Genomic DNA, 18,727 nt, shown 5'->3' with positions numbered 1-18,727 from the left:
TTATTATATAAAGAACAATGATATAATATTATATTATTTACATTGCTACATATGATATGCCATAAAGCATATAATTTAGACAGGGATCTAAAGGGATAAGACTATGGCCGATAAATTGATGTACATCCCTAATGATGACGCATAGAATCACACGTTCTGTAGATAAAAATTTGTTGGTTGAAATGTTTAAACACTCAACTTAATAAATCAACCAATCAAAATTCAGTAAAAGTCCCCAAAGTTGTTAAACCAACGAATAAGAAAAGGTTAACAGCCCATTGTCCTCTCTCTGTAACATAGACCATCGCTATCTCTAACAAAGATATCCTTGTTTTGAAGCGATGTATCTAATATATACAATTAACTTCAACGATTCCTGTGGCTATAAAATTCAATTGCAATTTTGTACTCTGCCAAAATGACATAGTAGATACAAAAAAATGCACAATTCTTGAATTCCTTCACTTTATTGAGGTAGCTAGAGTTAAAAACATAAAATAAAAAGTAATTTTTTAGAACCACAATTTAATCCACTTTTTTCCGGCATTAGTGGTAATTTTAAACGTAGTCTAAAAGCAAAAGTTTAGAAATTTTACCATCCAAATTTTAGCAATGGAAACAATATATATAACTTAATAAGTTTACATGAAAAAAATTAGTTTTAAGATATTTTACATTATTTATTTAAACAAAAAAGGACACTTATTGTAAAGTATAAATATAAACATAAATTAATATTGAGATTGTCTATTTTGAAACTACATATAGTTCATATTTAACTATTTTTGATATTTCTTTAATGGACGACGACTTTTATTCTTGTTGCTGTTCCTTTTCTGGTTGTTCAGGTTCAGGGACAAGGCGCTTGTACGTTCTGTACAATCATGGCAAACATTCAGAAATATTTAAAAAGTTTGTAAATCAAACATTTGGTCGGTGTATCTCAAAGTACCATGCGAGCACAGAAACCTTCGACATTTTTATTTCCAAATATTATGTAGAGGACCTACCCATTGTTTGTGGGTCCTGCATGGCTGGCTACCCTGTAACAAATTTAACCTAACCTAACTAAAAACACGCCAAAAATTACCCGCTCCCCCTCTTATTTTCACTTTATTTTAAAATTTAGAATTAGGGAAGGGGGAAATGGTTTGGTTTTGCAGAGAGTAAGGAAGGGGGCAATGGATCGAATATTCAATTTTTAAGAGTCTCAGACTTTGGGTACTGGCTTAAAGGGAATGTGCAAGAATTCAGCAGGTTCTGACTGACTTTGGGTACTAGCGCATCAATGCCCCGTTAACTAGCTGAGTTAGTTTTGAATATAGCAGACAGAAAAATTTGTTATTGGATGACTAATTTTAACAAATATTTTTCCCAAGAAAATGTCATTTTATGTATAGAAACTCTACTGTGATATTTATGTATCAAACAATCTAAGAACCCCTTGAATTTAGGTAGCAGTTAAAAATATATGAGAAGGGTTGACGAAGTTCTAAGGGTGATTTTTCTAGTGATTAATTACCGAATGTTTACTACATTGTGATGTACTGGTAATTTAATTTTCAAGTAAATTATTTTTTTCTTAAAACTAATTTGGTTCTAAATTATATTACCATGATCCCTTCACAATTTTGGTCAAGTTTTCTGGATAAATCTGATTTTCATTGCCTTTCAGCGAAAACTCTTAATTTGAATTAATTACCCATTGTCCCCTCCCTTACTCCCTGGTGGTTTTGTGCATAATTTCTAGAAAAATTTCCTGCATTTGAAAACAAATAAATTAAATTATTTTCATTTGGTGTACATACTATTAAACTGAATGTTGCTCCTGCCTGACACAAGTGACCTCTGGTTTGCCAGGTATACTCAGGGTAAGAGTCATTACAGACCCGTCCTCATTAAACTCTCGCAACTTAAAAAAATGGAATTATTAGTACTTGGATCTTACACCAGATTAGCAAGTACTCCAATTAAAGGAAACTTGTAGCGGGCTAAAATAATGATCCCCCCTCCAATACTTCCCCTCCCCTCCTACTGGATGAACGAACTTGCCAATAAATGACAAGGGAAAAAGCAATCAAAATGGAAGACAATTTTTCGCCTGTCATAATATCCACGTATATTCTGGTACTACGTCGAACACTAGATACGTCAAACAGTAGATGCGACAAACGCTAGCCAGACAAACAGTAGATGTGTCAAACGCTAGACAGACAAACAATAGATGCGTCAAACACTAGACTACGACAAACAGAAGAATTTTCAATTTCGCAACAAACAGTAGAATTTTTAAAGTGACATACGCTAGAATTTAAACTTAAAAAAATATTCATAGATTCTTTCGTTCATAAATACTAAATTTTTATTACTATCAATGCAGGGATCTAAAGGGATAAGATAATGGCCTAAAAATCTATGTACATCCCCTATAGCATAAAATTAGGGATTGAAACACTCAACTTATTAAACCAACCAATCAAAATTCATTAAGTACCAAAAGTTGGTTAGCCAAAGAATTAGAAAACTTTCTTATAAAACTTTCAACCCCCCTCAACCCCATTTTTTATTTTAGCATTTTAAAAAAAAATTTGGGGGGGTTTAATTTTTTTCTAGGGGCGAAATATGGTGGTACCCTTCCCCATAACAGTTATAAACCTTCCCGGGACCTATGAGAAGCTACCCTGTTAAGGAGAACCCGATCTGTTCAGCGGTTAGCGAGATCCTTCGGTACAGACAAACAAACATACTTTTACTTTATCATAATGATTAATTCTAGCGTTTGTCGTATCTATTGTTTGACGCCGTTAGAAAAAATCTAGCGTTTGTCATATTCTAGCGTTTGTCGGATTCTAGCGTTTGTCGTATCTAGCGTGTGTCGTGTCTAGGGTTTGTCTGTCTACTGTTTGTCTGTCTAGCGTTTGTCGCATCTACTGTTTGACGTATCTAGGGTTTGACGTAGTACCGTATATTCTATGTACAATTACATCCATTACTAAAAAAGGTTAGGTTATTAACTATTTTAAAGCTTATAATTGATACATAAAGACGTTTCAACTAAAGTAGTTTCACTCTTAGATTCCTAAACTTAATAAAAGGGAGGATGTATCTACTTAGAGATTCTATACCCGGTGTTACGGGCTTCCTCGTTTTATCCAACTCAAATAGGTTTTAATAAAAAAATAGCTTTCAAACGTATAGTTTAGGTTTAGAATACCAAATATATATAGATTCCTTCTTTTTTCTCACTTCATTATTTACTTTTTTAAAATTCACATCTCTTCCTTACATTCAAAACAGTGGGGTTATGCCAGAGGGTTGCGCGAAGCAAACTTAAAAATTTTAACACTCTCATTTTATCGCGCGCACCTCTAATTCAAACGAAATAAAAGTGATTTAAATCCACTACCTCTTCTGTAGTATGATAACCAGTGCTGGGATCTGGTACTTGAACTTTCCTCAGTTTCTTTCCATCAACCAATGTGGCTACAGTGTCTGTCTGTCGACCATCTAAAATAATAGAATGTGTATTTATTTATTAAATTTTATTACATCAAACAATAATGCTAAATTATTTGTCTTTACACGGATATTTAAATGAAAAACTATAATAAACCAGTTTTGTTAGAATCAAGGGGCCGAAGGGCCCGGCAGACAAAAGTGTTATTAATTTTTATTTTAATATTTGTTGAAAAGTGTCTGTGATACGATATGCTATATAAGACTTTTCAGTGTGGAGGAGAACTGGTATTTTACGATGCGGCTATATTGATGGGATTTTATGAATTGTTCAGACAATAAATACATATTTACGTTGACCTGGGTAAGCGGAATATTTAAAAAAAGATTCAGCCATCTATCTTTAATAGCCACCAAATGATTGATAATAATTGAAGACTATTCCAGATATGATATGTACAATGTACATTAGACTATAAAAGTTTTAAAGATTTTTAATCAATATAATAGATTTGAAATCTGCATAAAATTTTAAGGATTTTTTATAAAATTCGTTTTTTATATAATTCTTTATTTAAAGGCGCAAATACGATTTAAGTTAATAAATTTTGACCAATAGGATAGCTGGATTGGAAACTACCTACGCTCTAATTGGTTGAATGATGTACGTCACTTAAGCTTCTCCAATCAGAGCGCAGATAGTTTTCAATCCACCAATCACAGATCTCAAAATTATTTAACTTAATTTGTATTTGCGCCTTTAAATAAAGAATTATATAAAAAACTAATTTTATAAAAAATCCTTAAAATTTTATGCAGATTTCAAATCTTTTATATTGATTAAAAATCTTTCCAACTTTTATAGTCTAATGTACATACCAGCAGTATCTTCTTTCCAAGTTTCATTCAGCCTGAACTTTGTCTCCGTAGTTCTAAATGTCGTCTCTGTGTTCAAACTTATTTCATCTCCTTCCTGTCTGAAAATTAAAAGAAAAATTCAAAATATTTGTTTAGATAAAGCTTTTCTATAATTGGGATCTGTATGGACGTCCGTCCGTTCATTTATTTCAAACCTTGCAAATTAATTCCTGCACAAGGTATGATTTAGAAAGCAGGGCAACTCTACAATCGTGACCAGATTGTCCGCACGTCAATTTGATACATGCTGATTTTTTGGATAATTTATTTTGTATATTATAACCATCCTATTTATCTAATTTTATGATTGTAGTCATACTTGTACGTTGCTGTCCTAGGAATCATTGTTCCAAAAATCAGAAGAATATGTTAAACATATCATAATAAAATGTTGTCAAAAATCAGTATTTTTTTAATGGACGTATGAACTTTCTTGTTAAAATTGTAGAATTGTTTTGCTTTCTTAATCGTAGCCGAGTTTTATAGGAACCATTATACAAAGTTTGAAATCGATAGGACATTACTAACATGTCAAAATTTAATATAAGAGATATCCGTTATGCACTGATGGAATTGTATACCCTAAAAATGAAAAGCTTTGCATATATTTACGGTTTTATCAACTTTTCATGCAAAATTGGTTTGCTTACCTAATTTTCTGAACAGGATACAGATTGTTGGCAATATTTCTAAACAACATTTCAATACATTAACGAAATAAAAAATATGTCCTATTATATAAAGAAGTAAGTTTTTATTGTTCTAGCTTAATATTTCGATAACTTTAACTACTGAACTGAATGAGTTCTCCATTTCATGGAAGCTACTTGTAGTGCTTTGGATAGTTTTAGGCTGTTTAATTCTCATATTTAAGTTTTGGGCTTTCTACTTTCCTTACTACTTCGAATACATTGCTCCTAGATGCTAGGAGCGCAGCCGCTTTCATCGGAAAAAAAGTGTTATACTTCTAAAAGCGCTGATGGTTTCATCCATCAAAATCTAATTTAGATAAATTTATATACTTTGTTATAAGCATTTTCCAAATAAATTTATTTAACAAATTTTTCTTCTATTTTATCTCCTTGAAAATTCATTTTCCAATATTTCATTCTAACAATTTTATTGGAAGGATTTAAATATCTTTATAGCTCAAGAAAAATTTACTTAGAATATAAAAAAGAGGTTTCATAATTGTTCTAAATCCAAACAATAAAACAGATTTTTTAATGTTAGAAATGTTTAAATGTTTAAGTAATATGTATTGGGACAGGAGGAGTGATTTAGAGAAATTACATAATAAACCATTAATAATAATTATTAAACTTTTGGCATAATAAATACAACTGCACTGCTTGAATTTCAAAAAAAAAAGTTCTCTAATGTTCAGCTGAAATTTCATAATTAAAAAGTAAAGTAGGACAAACATTAAAGAAAAACACTGCACTGTATGTAACTGCGCTCCTTTAACTTTATAGACACAATTCTATGGTGTATCCAAGACATCTCATATATACCAACTTTGACAATTTCCCTTAATTTAAATATGTTCTAAAAAACACACCTCCAACTTATTTACACGACGATTAGACCCCAAAATATATCTTTTTATTTCTTAAATTTCATAATTCAATTCAGTAAAAGTTATTTATTGCATCGTATTATGGACAGCTTTCCCCTCAAAATGAAAATGTATTAAATCAAAACTGGTAATGATTTTTAAATTTTAATATTCGTGGAAAATTTTCTGTTATATGTTTGTATCCATGATTTTTCAGTTTGAGAACCGGTTCTAGTCCAGTGGATTTTAATGGTGTCAAAGCCGTACTGGAAAAATATTCTTATTTTTGTTGTGCTATTTGTTTTAAAAGTGGTGAGGAGGGGGTTGAATTTTCCTTTTGGACAAAATAATGGATATTGCCATAACTTTTTATGCTAATTCTTTCTTATCTAATTCTAACATTTTTTATGCAAAAATTTTGCCAAGTCTCTGTCATATTTCTTACACAATTTCATTACGTATTTTAATGATTTTTCTTGTGGATTTAGGTTATTCGGGTCTTTATCTGTAAAGTCATCCCGACAATTCCACACTGTCTAGCCTTAACTAAAACAAACCCTATTTGTAAATTCTAAAAGTTGGCACATGTGACATTTTACTAATATATATTAAACTAGCGGCTTAGCCCCTAGCCTCAGAAAATAGTAATAAACCTTTCCGGAACCTGTGTATAATGATAGCATGGTTCGATATTTGAGAGAATTTGAGACAATTCACTTTCTTTACTTCATCATTAATTAATTTCTGAATGACTTTCCTATTTTTAATTAATGCCATAAAGTCGATGTACCTTTAAATAACATCAAGATAAATGATAGTAAATAGCCATTCCCATATAAACAACCCCTTAAATAGTGGATGTAAATATTCATTTATTCCCGGAGGTAATCATTTATTTCCCGGAGGTAGTCATTTTTAGAAGATTTTCAATTTTTTTTTGGAAGATTTTTGAATTTTCATTAATTATTAAAAGAAACTTGATATCAGGGATATAAATGATCATAGCCTGGAAATAAATGAAAATTAAAAACCAAAATTAAACCACATTTTAGCATAAAAAAATGAGTTTTTGGTTTAAATGAGAATGATATTCCTGTCCAGTTTTTTGTTTAGGAATGAATATTTCTTACCCGAGGGAATAAATGATGGACCGATAGGTCATCATTTATTCATTCCTAAACAAAAAACTGGACAGGAATACCCCATTCATATTTAATGTGTCTAAAGTGTATAAAGTCATTAGTCTAATGTGTATAACGGCATGCCGTTATGTTGTCAGACATGTCTACTTAAACTTATTGTTATATAATCTACATTAATCATACAAGTTAAAAAAATAACTTTATTGCAGTTTCATAAAAAAAACACTCAACTAAAAAATTACGAAACCTTGTACGATTTATAACGTGAAAATATAGGAATCGATCTAGCACCTCAGCAAATTAACTAATCAAAATTTTTGGGGATATGTAAATTGTGAACTTATTTAATCCTTAAAAATATCAGCCATCTATCTCAGATAGGAGTAAAGAAAATTATAAAAACCTATCTAGAAATCGTACTAGTGTGGTATCCACCTAGGATAAATGGCAGACACCAGAGTTCGAAAAGACTACGGCAGTGTGACAGACGTGGACACCTTACAATAGAGAAGCTACGCTTCTCTAACAATCACTAAATAACAAACAGCATCTATTCAGTTGTTCCTTTATTGAAGGTCTAAGGATTACTAAAGTTGTACAACATAATATAAATACATATGGATTAGGAATAAAGATAGTTAAAGGTAAATCATACAAGTAGAACATAGATAGTTGCAATGGTTAGGTAGATGGCTATCCCTGTCCGGGGAAGGCAGGATAGCCCATGGAACAGCACAATAGGTAGATAAGCATAGAGGGGTTGAGTGGTAGGTCTGGGTACTAAAAAGGGAAGGTTTGATGATTACTGTGACAACAACAGTCTGTGTGGGGGTGATTCTATCAGGTGAGGGAAGGCTTAGATCCTTTATCCTCAGGGTTGAGGTGGTGCTGATAACTTGGTGGTTGAAGGGGAAGGTTCTGGTGCTTAAGATGGGAGAGGGAGGGGTAACACCCCTCCCTCCATTTGCAGGACAACTGAGAGATGAAATCAATACCGTTATCTGACATATTTTCAGGTGGCTTTACAATTGTAGAATAACAGGATTTAGCTGGGTGCGTAGCATCACTATAATGTCTTGGTTTCTGCATGGCCCAGAGTTGCCGCATACCACAACTCTCCCCTCGGAAGGCTGGGAGGGGTTGTCTGCACCGCCAGACTTCCGACAGTGGTTGCGGCCTTCAGTTTGTTGTCCTTGTGGAATGGGTCCGCCAGGATACCAGCTGCTGGACGGTGGTAGACTCCAGCCCTCCCCAGGTCGAACGGAATCTGCTATATCTGCTGGAGTAGCTGGTCCTGTTGGATGTTCTGGCCGTTGGATGTGTACCTCTGAGGCCACCCTGGCAACCTCCAGGGGTGGCACAGCACATGAGGGGGCTTGGACCAACAGCCGCCTGGTATACACCTCTTCAGGTTTCTCTACTGGGTTGGTGGTCTCCATCGTGTTGGTCACCTTGCTGCTGGCAGGCTGGCTACTGGATGCAGGCGCAGCTTCTTCGCCCTCGGGGCTGGTCAGGTTCATTCGGCTTCCAGGGTCTCTGTCAACGCGGGCAGGTGGTGGTTGCCATACTGTAGGAGCGTTTCCTCCCTCAGGCTCATCCTGGACATTGGCAGGGTGGTGCATGGCAGTCAGACCTGCAGGGTAGGGGAAGGTAACAGTCCATCCCCTGTGCCGGAGGCTGTCTTGGATCTGCAAGGGTGGCTCCGCTCTAGTTGGCTGGGGGACAGGCCCATCCACGGCCACTGCTGCTGGTGGACTGGAGGCACAAGGCTCCGGATTTCCTCCCCTAGCCTGAAGGTGTCCAGGCACATCGTCTCCATCTTGGGTAGACATAATTGTTGGGGATCCTCTACTTCTATGGTTAGGCTCGGCACTTGGCGCATCTAGTTGAGTTACTCCCCAGGCAGCGGTCAAAGCTTCTTCAGTTTGGCTGGTAATGGCTGATATCCTGGTTCCTGGGGCAGATGCAGGGGGCGCAGGCAAGTTTGACCCAGCACAATCTTCCTGGTACACCAGTGCAATACAATTACCCTGGCTTGGTTGAGGGAGGTAGACAGCTGGATGCAGTTGAGGGTGAGGGACAGCTGGACTCTCCCTGCTGGCTGGGGGCTCTGGCTGACTGGGGGTGACGGGTGTCACCCCTTCCTCTGGGGCTGCGGGCTCGTTCCGGGGTCCAGGTATCTCGGTGGCGGCGACGGTTGTCGCCCCAGGCACCAGCGTGGGGGCGCTGGATAGCACCCCCCAGTCTTCACAGGGGTCCAGGTCTCTCGGTGGCGGCGACGGTTGTCGCCCCAGGCACCAGCGTGGGGCGCTGGATAGCACCCCCCCAGTCTTCACAGGTGGCGGCGACGGTTGTCGCCCCAGACATCAGCTTGGTGGTGCAGGGAAGCACCTCTCGTTCCTTCCAGGTGGCGACGCCGGTTGGCGTCCCATACATCGACTCAGACTCGCTGGCTAGCGCCTCTTGCCTCTCCCGCTCGGCGGCCGCCAGGGCCTCCCCGTACACCGTCCCGGTGGCGCTGGGTAGCGCCCCTCGGCTCTTGCTGGGGGTGACAGGGGTTACCTCCTCCTTCGGGGGACGCGGTCTGACGGGTACCATCATGTTGAGGCCGACCGGCAGAGGCCGCAGGACTTCTGGCTCCGCAATGTTGGTTGGCTGCACTAACACCGGTCCCATGTGGTTGAGGCTGAGGTCCAGGCCAACCCGGTTGGGTTCAGCCGCTCCTCCCAGCACGTTGATCCTGGCCACTATGGTCCCAATCTGAGACACAGACTCCTGGGTAGCCGCGGCCCCAGCAGCGGCAGCTGGTTGGGGTGACGGCTGGGCATCTCCCTCCAGGTGGACCTGGGTGTCAGACTGGTTGTAGGCAGGTTGTTGGGCTGCCTGGTGTTTCTTCATTGCCTGGTCCCAACCGGTTCTACACTTGGCGGCTGTGTGGCCGTTGAAGCGGCAGCGCTCCTTCGTCCAGCTGGGTCCCATCAGTCCGGCTTCCCCAGGGTGTATCAACCTGCCAGGTCTCTCCTCCTCCAGTTGGGGCACCAGCTGACAAACAGGGTCTCCCCTACTAGGGGTCAGGCAGTGCTGGGCTGCTTGTGGTGGCTCCTTGGTTACATTCAGCCTCCTCCCCATACACACAGGTCCCTTCCATCCAACAGTGGCTCTCCTCTCCTGGGTGGCGAGGCCAGCCTCGGCCTTAGCTTCTGCAGGTGCTTCTCCACATGAGGGATCCTGCCTCTGGTTACGCCAGGTAGTTGGTAGCAAAGGCCGTTGATGGTGCCAGTCGGAAGGGGGGCTATGATCTCTGGGGGGTACCTGTGGCCAGTGTGTGGACAGGTACCCACAGTTGAACCAGCAAGGCCCAGAAGATGCCATACTGATGGTAGCCTGAACTGTGTTCTGGACTGCCAGCAGGCTGTTGGTAGCCACCTGAGTTGGGCCAGAGTTGCCAGCTGGTATTGCGTCCCTGCCAGGCTCCGCCAGCTGCTGGTGGGGAGCCCCTGCGGTGGTTCTGGTTTTGGCAGGGGGTGGCCTTCTTATTGACTTCCCTAGTTGGAGCTCTGCATCCTGGTGGGCCTCCATCTTCAGCAGCATGGGGGGACTTGGCTGGGTCATGTGCAGTGGTTCAACAGAGTAGAGGCATCTGGTCTTGGAGTGTGGGGGAACAGCCTCACTGCTGCTGGTCAACCCTGCTCCCTCCGTGCTGGGTAAAGCCTTCCACTGCAGCAGGTCACCATTCCCCATCCTTAGGCCGGTCCCCAGTCGTTCCATGCCTGGGGGCTCCCAGGGAGGCTTGGGTGGAGGCTCCCCCACCCCCAGGTACGCGTCGGGCATCTGGGTGAAGAGCCTATTCCCCTGGGACAGCTCCCCATCCTCCAGGTTGGTGAGGCCAGCGCCAGGGAGGACCTTTCCACCCCAGACACAGGTGGTACTGGCCCTAAGGCTGGGCCCCTTTGGAGTCTCAGTTCTGGTGGTAGTGTCCATCTTGGGGCTGGCCACTAAGTCTCTGAAGCTTGTCACCTTCTCCTTAGGCTCAGTCGCATCGTTCAACACCCCCAGGAGGACACATACAGGTTCAACAATCCCCAGTCCAGTATCTCCATTTCTCGTGCGTTGAGCACCCACTGTACAGGAGCTGTGCAGCGGACATTCAGTCACCCTTCCAGACAAGGGCATCTCAGGGACCAGGGGTCTGTGACCTGGCATGTGTTTTATGTTCACTGTACTCAACACAGTAGGCCAAAGTAATAACAGAAGCAGCACCTTGTATGAAGAAGCAGAGAGTGGTGGGGTACAGATGTTGGTGGTTATGGTCCAAATGAAGACTTCTGTCCACCACAGTGCCAGCAGCATGCCTAGGCACACAGTTAATGCCCAATCAGGGATGTCTTCTATTGCCGCACGTCGGGCTAGGGGCTGACAATTTCTCATCTTGTAGATATAGGAGCAGAGTAGAGTAGCCGCGCCGCAAGGAGGTTCGAGCCGGCTCACCCCTATTATAGATACTATAGCTGTGTAATTAGGGTGGTAGTCCACATAGCCGTAGGCTCTGTCCTCCTGGCTCAAGAGTTTCGGTGGCTGGAGCGTCCCCATGATAAGTAGCAGGGGGTCGGTCTGTTGGTGCCAGCGTCTTGTTTAACTGTTGAGCCTGAGTTGTTCTCCTTTCCAGTATAGCTCTTGATTCCTGTGATAACCAGCGGATCTTAGCTTAGAGATAAAAGGGAATATGTTAGGTATCCATAGATGTCTCTAGGAGCGTATCCGCTAGTAGATATATGGATATGTAGGCTATCTATATATATGGCTACACTCCCATATATATATACGTGTATAGGAATATCCCCAGAGCTAGCTAGCTTTCCTCCTTGCTTCAAAAAAATCATGCTTCCTCTGTATATAGTTCACAACCATGAGGGTCTATGGTCAAGGTACACACCACCACTGCCCAGTGTGGGGCATCAAGTCAGGCTATGTCCACAGGGTGGGCATACTTTCGTTCAGTTACCATATCAGTCTCCAGTGTTGTATGGTGAGGTTAGTATTCACTTACTTGCACCCATGATACAAAAACAACACTATTTATCACTTGGGTATTTATATATACATATATTTTTTTTCACTAGCCACTCAGCTTTGAAGTAGGGTTGGCAGGGCTAGGAAGATGTTGAGGGTCTGAGCGGGTTTAAGGAACTGATTTAGTTTTCCTTATCACACTGTAGATAGGGAGGGAGGAGCTTGCAAGTTTTTTCTTCTAAAAAAATATCTCTGTTGTATGCTATAGAGTGGCCCCTCTCCTGTGTGTGTGTGTGTGTGTGTGCGTGAAATCTCCTTTCCTTGCAGCGCGCTTACGCACCGTCAAATCCGCGCACACAGGTAAAACGCGCACTTATCCCTCAACTCGCTCTCTCATTGGTCCGCTTTGTCCGTTGAATTTTATGATATGTCCCGCACTCAGTTGCGCGACCCGTAAATGGCGCTCTGTCCTCCCGATCGCTAGCTCCACACCGTGGGCGGACTTAGTCAAGTGTGGGTAGGAGGGGGGAAGTGCGTGAGGGGACGGGGTAAAGCCGTCCGTTCCCCCTGTGGGGAAGGGGGAGTGCTGTGGGTTTGAGGTAACTGTGTGATGAGGTAATGTTGCCCTCTCTCCTTAATCCTAGGCTTATTGTTATATCACCTTGATTGTATTCTCTTCAATGGAGAGTGGGCCCCTCCCTTTCCTCTAGAATAAAGGGTGTATTTGTTGTGCAGGAGGCTTGGGTGGTCAGATTGTTTATCAAGGCATTGTTATATTACATCTAGATTCTATTTTTGGCCTTATCACAATACATAACAGATTTGCTTACCAAGCCTGTTCTATTTTTAGTTGTTATCACAATACACAACAAATCCAAGCCTGTTCTATTTTTAGTTTTTATCACAATACACAACAAATTGTTTGCCAATCCTTGCTCATAAATCTATTGTTTAACCATCACACTAGGGTGGTAATCCCTACAATGTGATATAATATCTGCTTTTCTAGATGGGTGGCTGCGCTGTAGCCTCTCAGGATACTTGGAGTTGATGTAGTTTTCTCTGCTTTGGTACACTACACTCGTATGTTGGCTCGCAGCTCGCAGCTATGTGGCGTGTTTCAGCCTATCGGCGGCAGGGAATGTCCCGTCCTACAGCGCCGTATATCCGAATCCGACTGTTGGCGGCAGGGAATGTCCCGTCCTGCGGCGCCGCTGGTTCGAATCCTTGGCTTGTTTCAGTCTATCGGCGGCAGGGAATGTCCCGTCCTGCAGCGCCGTGTATCCGAATCCGGCTGATGGCGGCAGGGAATGTCCCGTCCTGCTAGCGCCGCTGGTTCGGATCCTGCTATCTCTTGCAGTAAATGTTGGCCTATTTTCAGCCGTTTGCACTTATTTGGCCTGTTTCAGCCAGTCCGCAGGCCTGTTTCAGCCCTTTGAGCGCTCAATTCTCCGTTAGATGTCGGCGCTTCTCGCGGTTCTCCGTCAAGTTTCGCTGTTTCACTTCCACAACTGCCGGATGCAGAGTTAGACCTTGCTATCCAGGGTGGGTAATTCAGGTTGCTTGTGTCAGTTTTGCCAGTTTCACTGCTGGGAGTACCTTAGCCTCAGCTGCGCGTCTGCTCTACACTTGTGGTTTGCCGTAATCTCACACAGCTGTCACCAAAAGTTGTGGTATCCGCCTAGGATAAATGGCAGACACCAGAGTTCGAAAAGACTACGGCAGTGTGACAGACGTGGACACCTTACTATAGAGAAGCTACGCTTCTCTAACAATCACTAAATAACAAACAGCATCTATTCAGTTGTTCCTTTATTGAAGGTCTAAGGATTACTAAAGTTGTACAACATAATATAAATACATATGGATTAGGAATAAAGATAGTTAAAGGTAAATCATACAAGTAGAACATAGATAGTTGCAATGGTTAGGTAGATGGCTATCCCTGTCCGGGGAAGGCAGGATAGCCCATGGAACAGCACAATAGGTAGATAAGCATAGAGGGGTTGAGTGGTAGGTCTGGGTACTAAAAAGGGAAGGTTTGATGATTACTGTGACAACAACAGTCTGTGTGGGGGTGATTCTATCAGGTGAGGGAAGGCTTAGATCCTTTATCCTCAGGGTTGAGGTGGTGCTGATAACTTGGTGGTTGAAGGGGAAGGTTCTGGTGCTTAAGATGGGAGAGGGAGGGGTAACACCCCTCCCTCCATTTGCAGGACAACTGAGAGATGAAATCAATACCGTTATCTGACATATTTTCAGGTGGCTTTACAATTGTAGAATAACAGGATTTAGCTGGGTGCGTAGCATCACTATAATGTCTTGGTTTCTGCATGGCCCAGAGTTGCCGCATACCACACTAGCACCCCAGCCAATAAGCAAATCTCGATAAAACTTAATAAAAGTATGCAGAATATGAAAGTATTTGAATTTTAAGACTGTTAACATAATTAATCCCTGAAAATTTCAGCTCTCTATCTTTTATAGGAGCTGAGAAAATCACGTTTCCCACTTTCTGTCTCAGACGGACAGACATTTCGAATTATAGAGTAGATTCGCTACTAATTATGATATTTAAATAACTTATAATAATGTCGAAAAAATGTGAGCCATGACCACAAATATAGATACATTATACAGTCGTAGCTGTGTTTAGTGCCCTAGGAAAATGGGTATATATGTCACCGCTTGTAGCCTACCTATTCTATTGACGTCATAGTAGAGAGAAAGAGTAAGGGAAGGGGAAAAAAACCACCTAGAAAAAGATGGGGTATGGGGTATATCCTGACGTCAATAGAATAGGTAAGCCAAAAGCAGTGATATCTATCCCCATTTTGCCAGGGCACTATAGACAACTACTATACTGTCGTGTTTACTATATTCTATGGTTAATGTATTATAAATTCCTGGTGACCCAGTTAACTCCAAGCTCGATCATAAATTCATTAAACTTGTCACTTGTCTCCATCTGGAAGTCACCTGGAATGAAAACAGGATCAGGTATGCACATTCAACAAAAATTACTGGAAATTTAATATGAATACCTTTACCCAGAAAAATCGAAAATCGGACAAAAAAAAACGCAGCAGTTCGATTACACGAGATGTTTAATACTAAAAGATATCCAACAAAAAAACCTCTATCTCTAATAGAACCTGAGTAAATAACATTTTCCCATTAGGAAGGACAAAAAGACAAACGGAAAAACAAAGTTTATCAAAAGAGTATCTTTGCTACTAAAAAGAATATTGGCCTTCTGAAACCATATTTCACAGTTTTCTTTTTACCAATAAAGATTTATTATATGTAAAGGAGAAAACTGTATTAAAACGTCACTTATAAAACAACATACAGGGCGTTTAAAAAAAAATGCGTTTTCCGGTTTTGGGAAACAACCAGTAGGAGTATGAAAAAAATAATTCTATATTCTTATTCTCTATAAAAATATGGATTAATTTTATAAAAGGTGTTTATTGATTACTCTAAAAACAACGGCGCATTTTAGAGTTGATTAATTCTAAAAAGCATGAATGATAATTTTTTAGGTCAGTTTTTAAGGCTTTTTATATTGTTTTATAAAAAAATACTATTCCTATTTGTCTAAAATGATAAACAAACATATTTTATTTTCATTTCAATTTTTATTCAACTTATTTACAGGTTTACTGAAACATAAAACGCATTTTTTTATCATAGACAATTCCGGTCAAACTTTAAAACCTCCGCTCATTTTTGGCATCTAATTGAACTGGAACTTAACGGACATTTATAATCCACCCCTCCCCCCTTCAAATACGGATCAAATGTTTTATATTTACGGTCAAACCATAAATCTCAAGTGCATAAATCAACATTTGAGCTATTAATTTGTAGGTTGCACTTTTAAGTAAATAAAACAAACTGCTGTAACTTTTTGTTTTTAAAGATAACTTCTTGGGATAAAAAGTATTTTAATTTTTATGTTATAATCTAAAATACTATAAAGAGTTAGTTACCTAAAGTTTGTTCAACCAAGAGAAACGAGAAATATTGCAATTTGTAAGGATCTAAAAAGCGTTTTTCAGAGAAAAAAAGGGAAATAATGACAAAAAATTAAACATGCACTTTCATTTAACCATTTACCATATTATTAATGGGATTTTAAAACTTTTTTCTTAAAAATTTACAAGTTATTTCAATCAAATTGATATATCAAATTTAACATCAAGCATTTTTCTCCTACATGTACCTATTAGAAAAGCCGTATTTTTAGAGATATTAAAAAACACCTTAAGCTAATCTGGTGTACATTTATACATAGAATATGGACCTATACTCATTTTTTTCATACTCCTACTGGTTGTTTCCCAAAACCGGAAAACGCAGTTTTTTTTGAAACGCCCTGTACAATTTTCTTGGTTTAAAAAAAAATCTTACAGCATATTAGCATCGCATTATGAAATTTATTTTATAGAAATTTGTATTAATCAAAGTTATTAAACAATGCTTTGCTTAGTCTGCAGCTCCTCTGTAAGTGGAGTATGTCTGTAAGTCTGCCATTTACATGAGACTTCATAAAAAGCAGACACTCCAATGTGTTTTATAGTAATTTATTGATAACTAGCGGATTCGCCCCTAGCCTCTAGGGGCTTTGCCCCAAGAGGTTTGATCAAATCAATTTTTTGTATTTTAAATTCTAAAAGAAAAAATTTGAAAACAAATTCTTTGGGGGAAATTTTTTTTTTTTTGGGGGGGGGGGCGGAAGTCGACCTCACTATTTTAATTTTAGTTTTAAAAGAATTTTTATTTTTTTTTTGGGGGGGGGGTATTTTTTATTTTTCGGGGGGTTGGGGGTGTCCCACCCCCCAAGAAATTAGTTATAAACCTTCCTGGGACTTATGAGAAGCTACCCAGTAAAGGAGAACCCGATCGGTTGTAGTTGGCGAGATCCTTCGCTACAAACAGACAAACAAACAGACAGACAGACAGACATCGTTCTACTTTGTATTATAGATAATGGCTCAGTAATTTTTAATACATTACTATAAAACACATTGGAGTGTCTTCTTTTTATGAAGTCTCCTGTAAATGGCAGACTAACAGACATACATGTTTTAAAAAATTTAATTTAAAACAATGAGGACAACTTCCAACGAAGGACAAAAAATCTTGCATAAGAATACGGACAAGAAGATTTTAACAGCATTTGTTGAAATCAAGAATAGATTATTGGAGAAAAAAATTGCGAAACCTTTCTCACGTATTTGAGACTTTTTAATATTTAAATTTTGCATGATGACTGACAGACTGACGTTCAAACTCAATTACATACTAGATGCTCTTAACAACAGAAAATTTTATTTTGTTACGGACGGACAATTGGAATTATAGAGTAGCTTTGCTACTAGAAATTACCTATCATGAACTCGGGAAGTGGGTTGCTTGATACCTGTAATAATAACAAGGATGAACAAACGCACTGTGTGTGTTAATAATCAGGGGCATGCAGAGGATGCAAGGACGTGCACACAGTTTCAGCTGGGGGGTGGGTGTGTAAGTCTTCCTCCGACCCAAGGAGATTTTTAGGAATTTAGAAATGGGGGAGAGTTAAGTCATATTGTAAGTGAATGAATTACAATATATTATCTGAATTTTTCGGCCTTTCTTGACTATCCCCATGTAGATCCGAGGGGGGGGGGGGGGGGGGGAGAGGAAACTATCATTTTATTCATTTTTGGGGGTTAGGGGTTTTAGCCTAAGAAGAAGGGGGTCGGGTCATATCATATTACTGTTGTACTAAATAAATCTTTTTTGAAACATTCATCTATGATATTTTGGCCTAATCTAACTTAATACTGATTCACTTTTAATAACTAATATGCTGATAACAATAACCAATAACTTAATAACTAATATTTTAATCACAACCAGCAATAACTTTTTACACAAACCTGCTCGGTAGCCATTGTATTTTAGTAATTCTTTTCAAACTGTTGCTTCTAAAGATTTAAGTTCAACTGATGAAATAGTTCATAGTGAAAGTAGCTACAATTTTCAAAGCCCTGGTGTTTTTACAATATTGTTTAAGATTTCAGATTCTAGCGATTTTTTACAGAAGAAAAGTAACCAGTTATTATCAGAATATTTCAAATAACCACATGGGCTAGAAAAATAGCTTAAAATCATCCCAAGACTTAAATCCGAAAATAAAATAGCCAAAAACCATCACTGGACCATGTGAAGCTTGCCTATAAGAGAGAACCTAATCAGTTTAGTAGTTATTAAGATTTTGAGCTTCAGACAAAAAAAAACCTACCACTTTATATTATATCCATAGACACAGTGTTTCGCCCTTTTAGGGCTCATCAGTATGGCTCAATTCATCAGAGTTAATTTTGGACGTGGCGGGGTTTGAACCGGGAGGATAGTAACTACGCTAATAAATATAGAATAACTACTTTGCAAAAAGAAAACAAATTATTTGTTTAAATACAGAAACGCCACACATAAGCAAGGCCCCCCCCCCCCCTCCCCCCTCCTGCTGTAATACCCTAAGGCTCTTTCCCCATATACCATTAAAGCCGGGTCACCTTAATGCCTTAGACATCCCCACCCCCATTACATCGTTTCCCCTCAACCATATTATAAGGAATTTTCCTATAAT

The 18,727-nt window shown here is 39.5% G+C and overlaps 1 protein-coding gene across 1 annotated transcript; it reads right to left on the bottom strand.

The window, feature by feature from the left end:
* Positions 1-659: 659 nt before the first annotated feature.
* On the bottom strand, positions 660-18,082 carry LOC145312681 (fatty acid-binding protein-like). Its single transcript, XM_080151941.1, has 8 exons — positions 18,015-18,082; positions 17,479-17,512; positions 14,993-15,063; positions 5,025-5,065; positions 4,336-4,433; positions 3,407-3,507; positions 1,833-1,912; positions 660-874 (listed from the first exon to the last, which is right to left on the bottom strand). Exons 1-8 carry the CDS (start codon positions 18,027-18,029, stop codon positions 814-816), a joined length of 501 nt encoding a protein of 166 aa, XP_080008067.1. The 5' UTR covers positions 18,030-18,082; the 3' UTR covers positions 660-813.
* Between the last annotated feature and the right edge of the window lie 645 nt (positions 18,083-18,727).

This window comes from Acartia tonsa, chromosome 2 (assembly GCF_053477335.1).
Source record: "Acartia tonsa isolate MP-2025a chromosome 2, ASM5347733v1, whole genome shotgun sequence".
In the NCBI taxonomy this organism is placed as follows: domain Eukaryota; kingdom Metazoa; phylum Arthropoda; class Copepoda; order Calanoida; family Acartiidae; genus Acartia; species Acartia tonsa.
The sequence above is the reverse complement of the archived record's forward strand: the minus strand, read 5'-3'. Positions and strand labels throughout refer to the sequence as shown.

Coding starts and splice junctions, on each gene's coding strand:
- LOC145312681 (XM_080151941.1), bottom strand. Junction 5,066..14,992: donor TTGGAGTTAACTGGGTCACC/AGGAATTTATAA, acceptor GAAATGTTGTTT/AGAAATATTGCCAACAATCT. Junction 1,913..3,406: donor GTTATCATACTACAGAAGAG/GTAGTGGATTTA, acceptor CATTTTTTTAAG/TTGCGAGAGTTTAATGAGGA.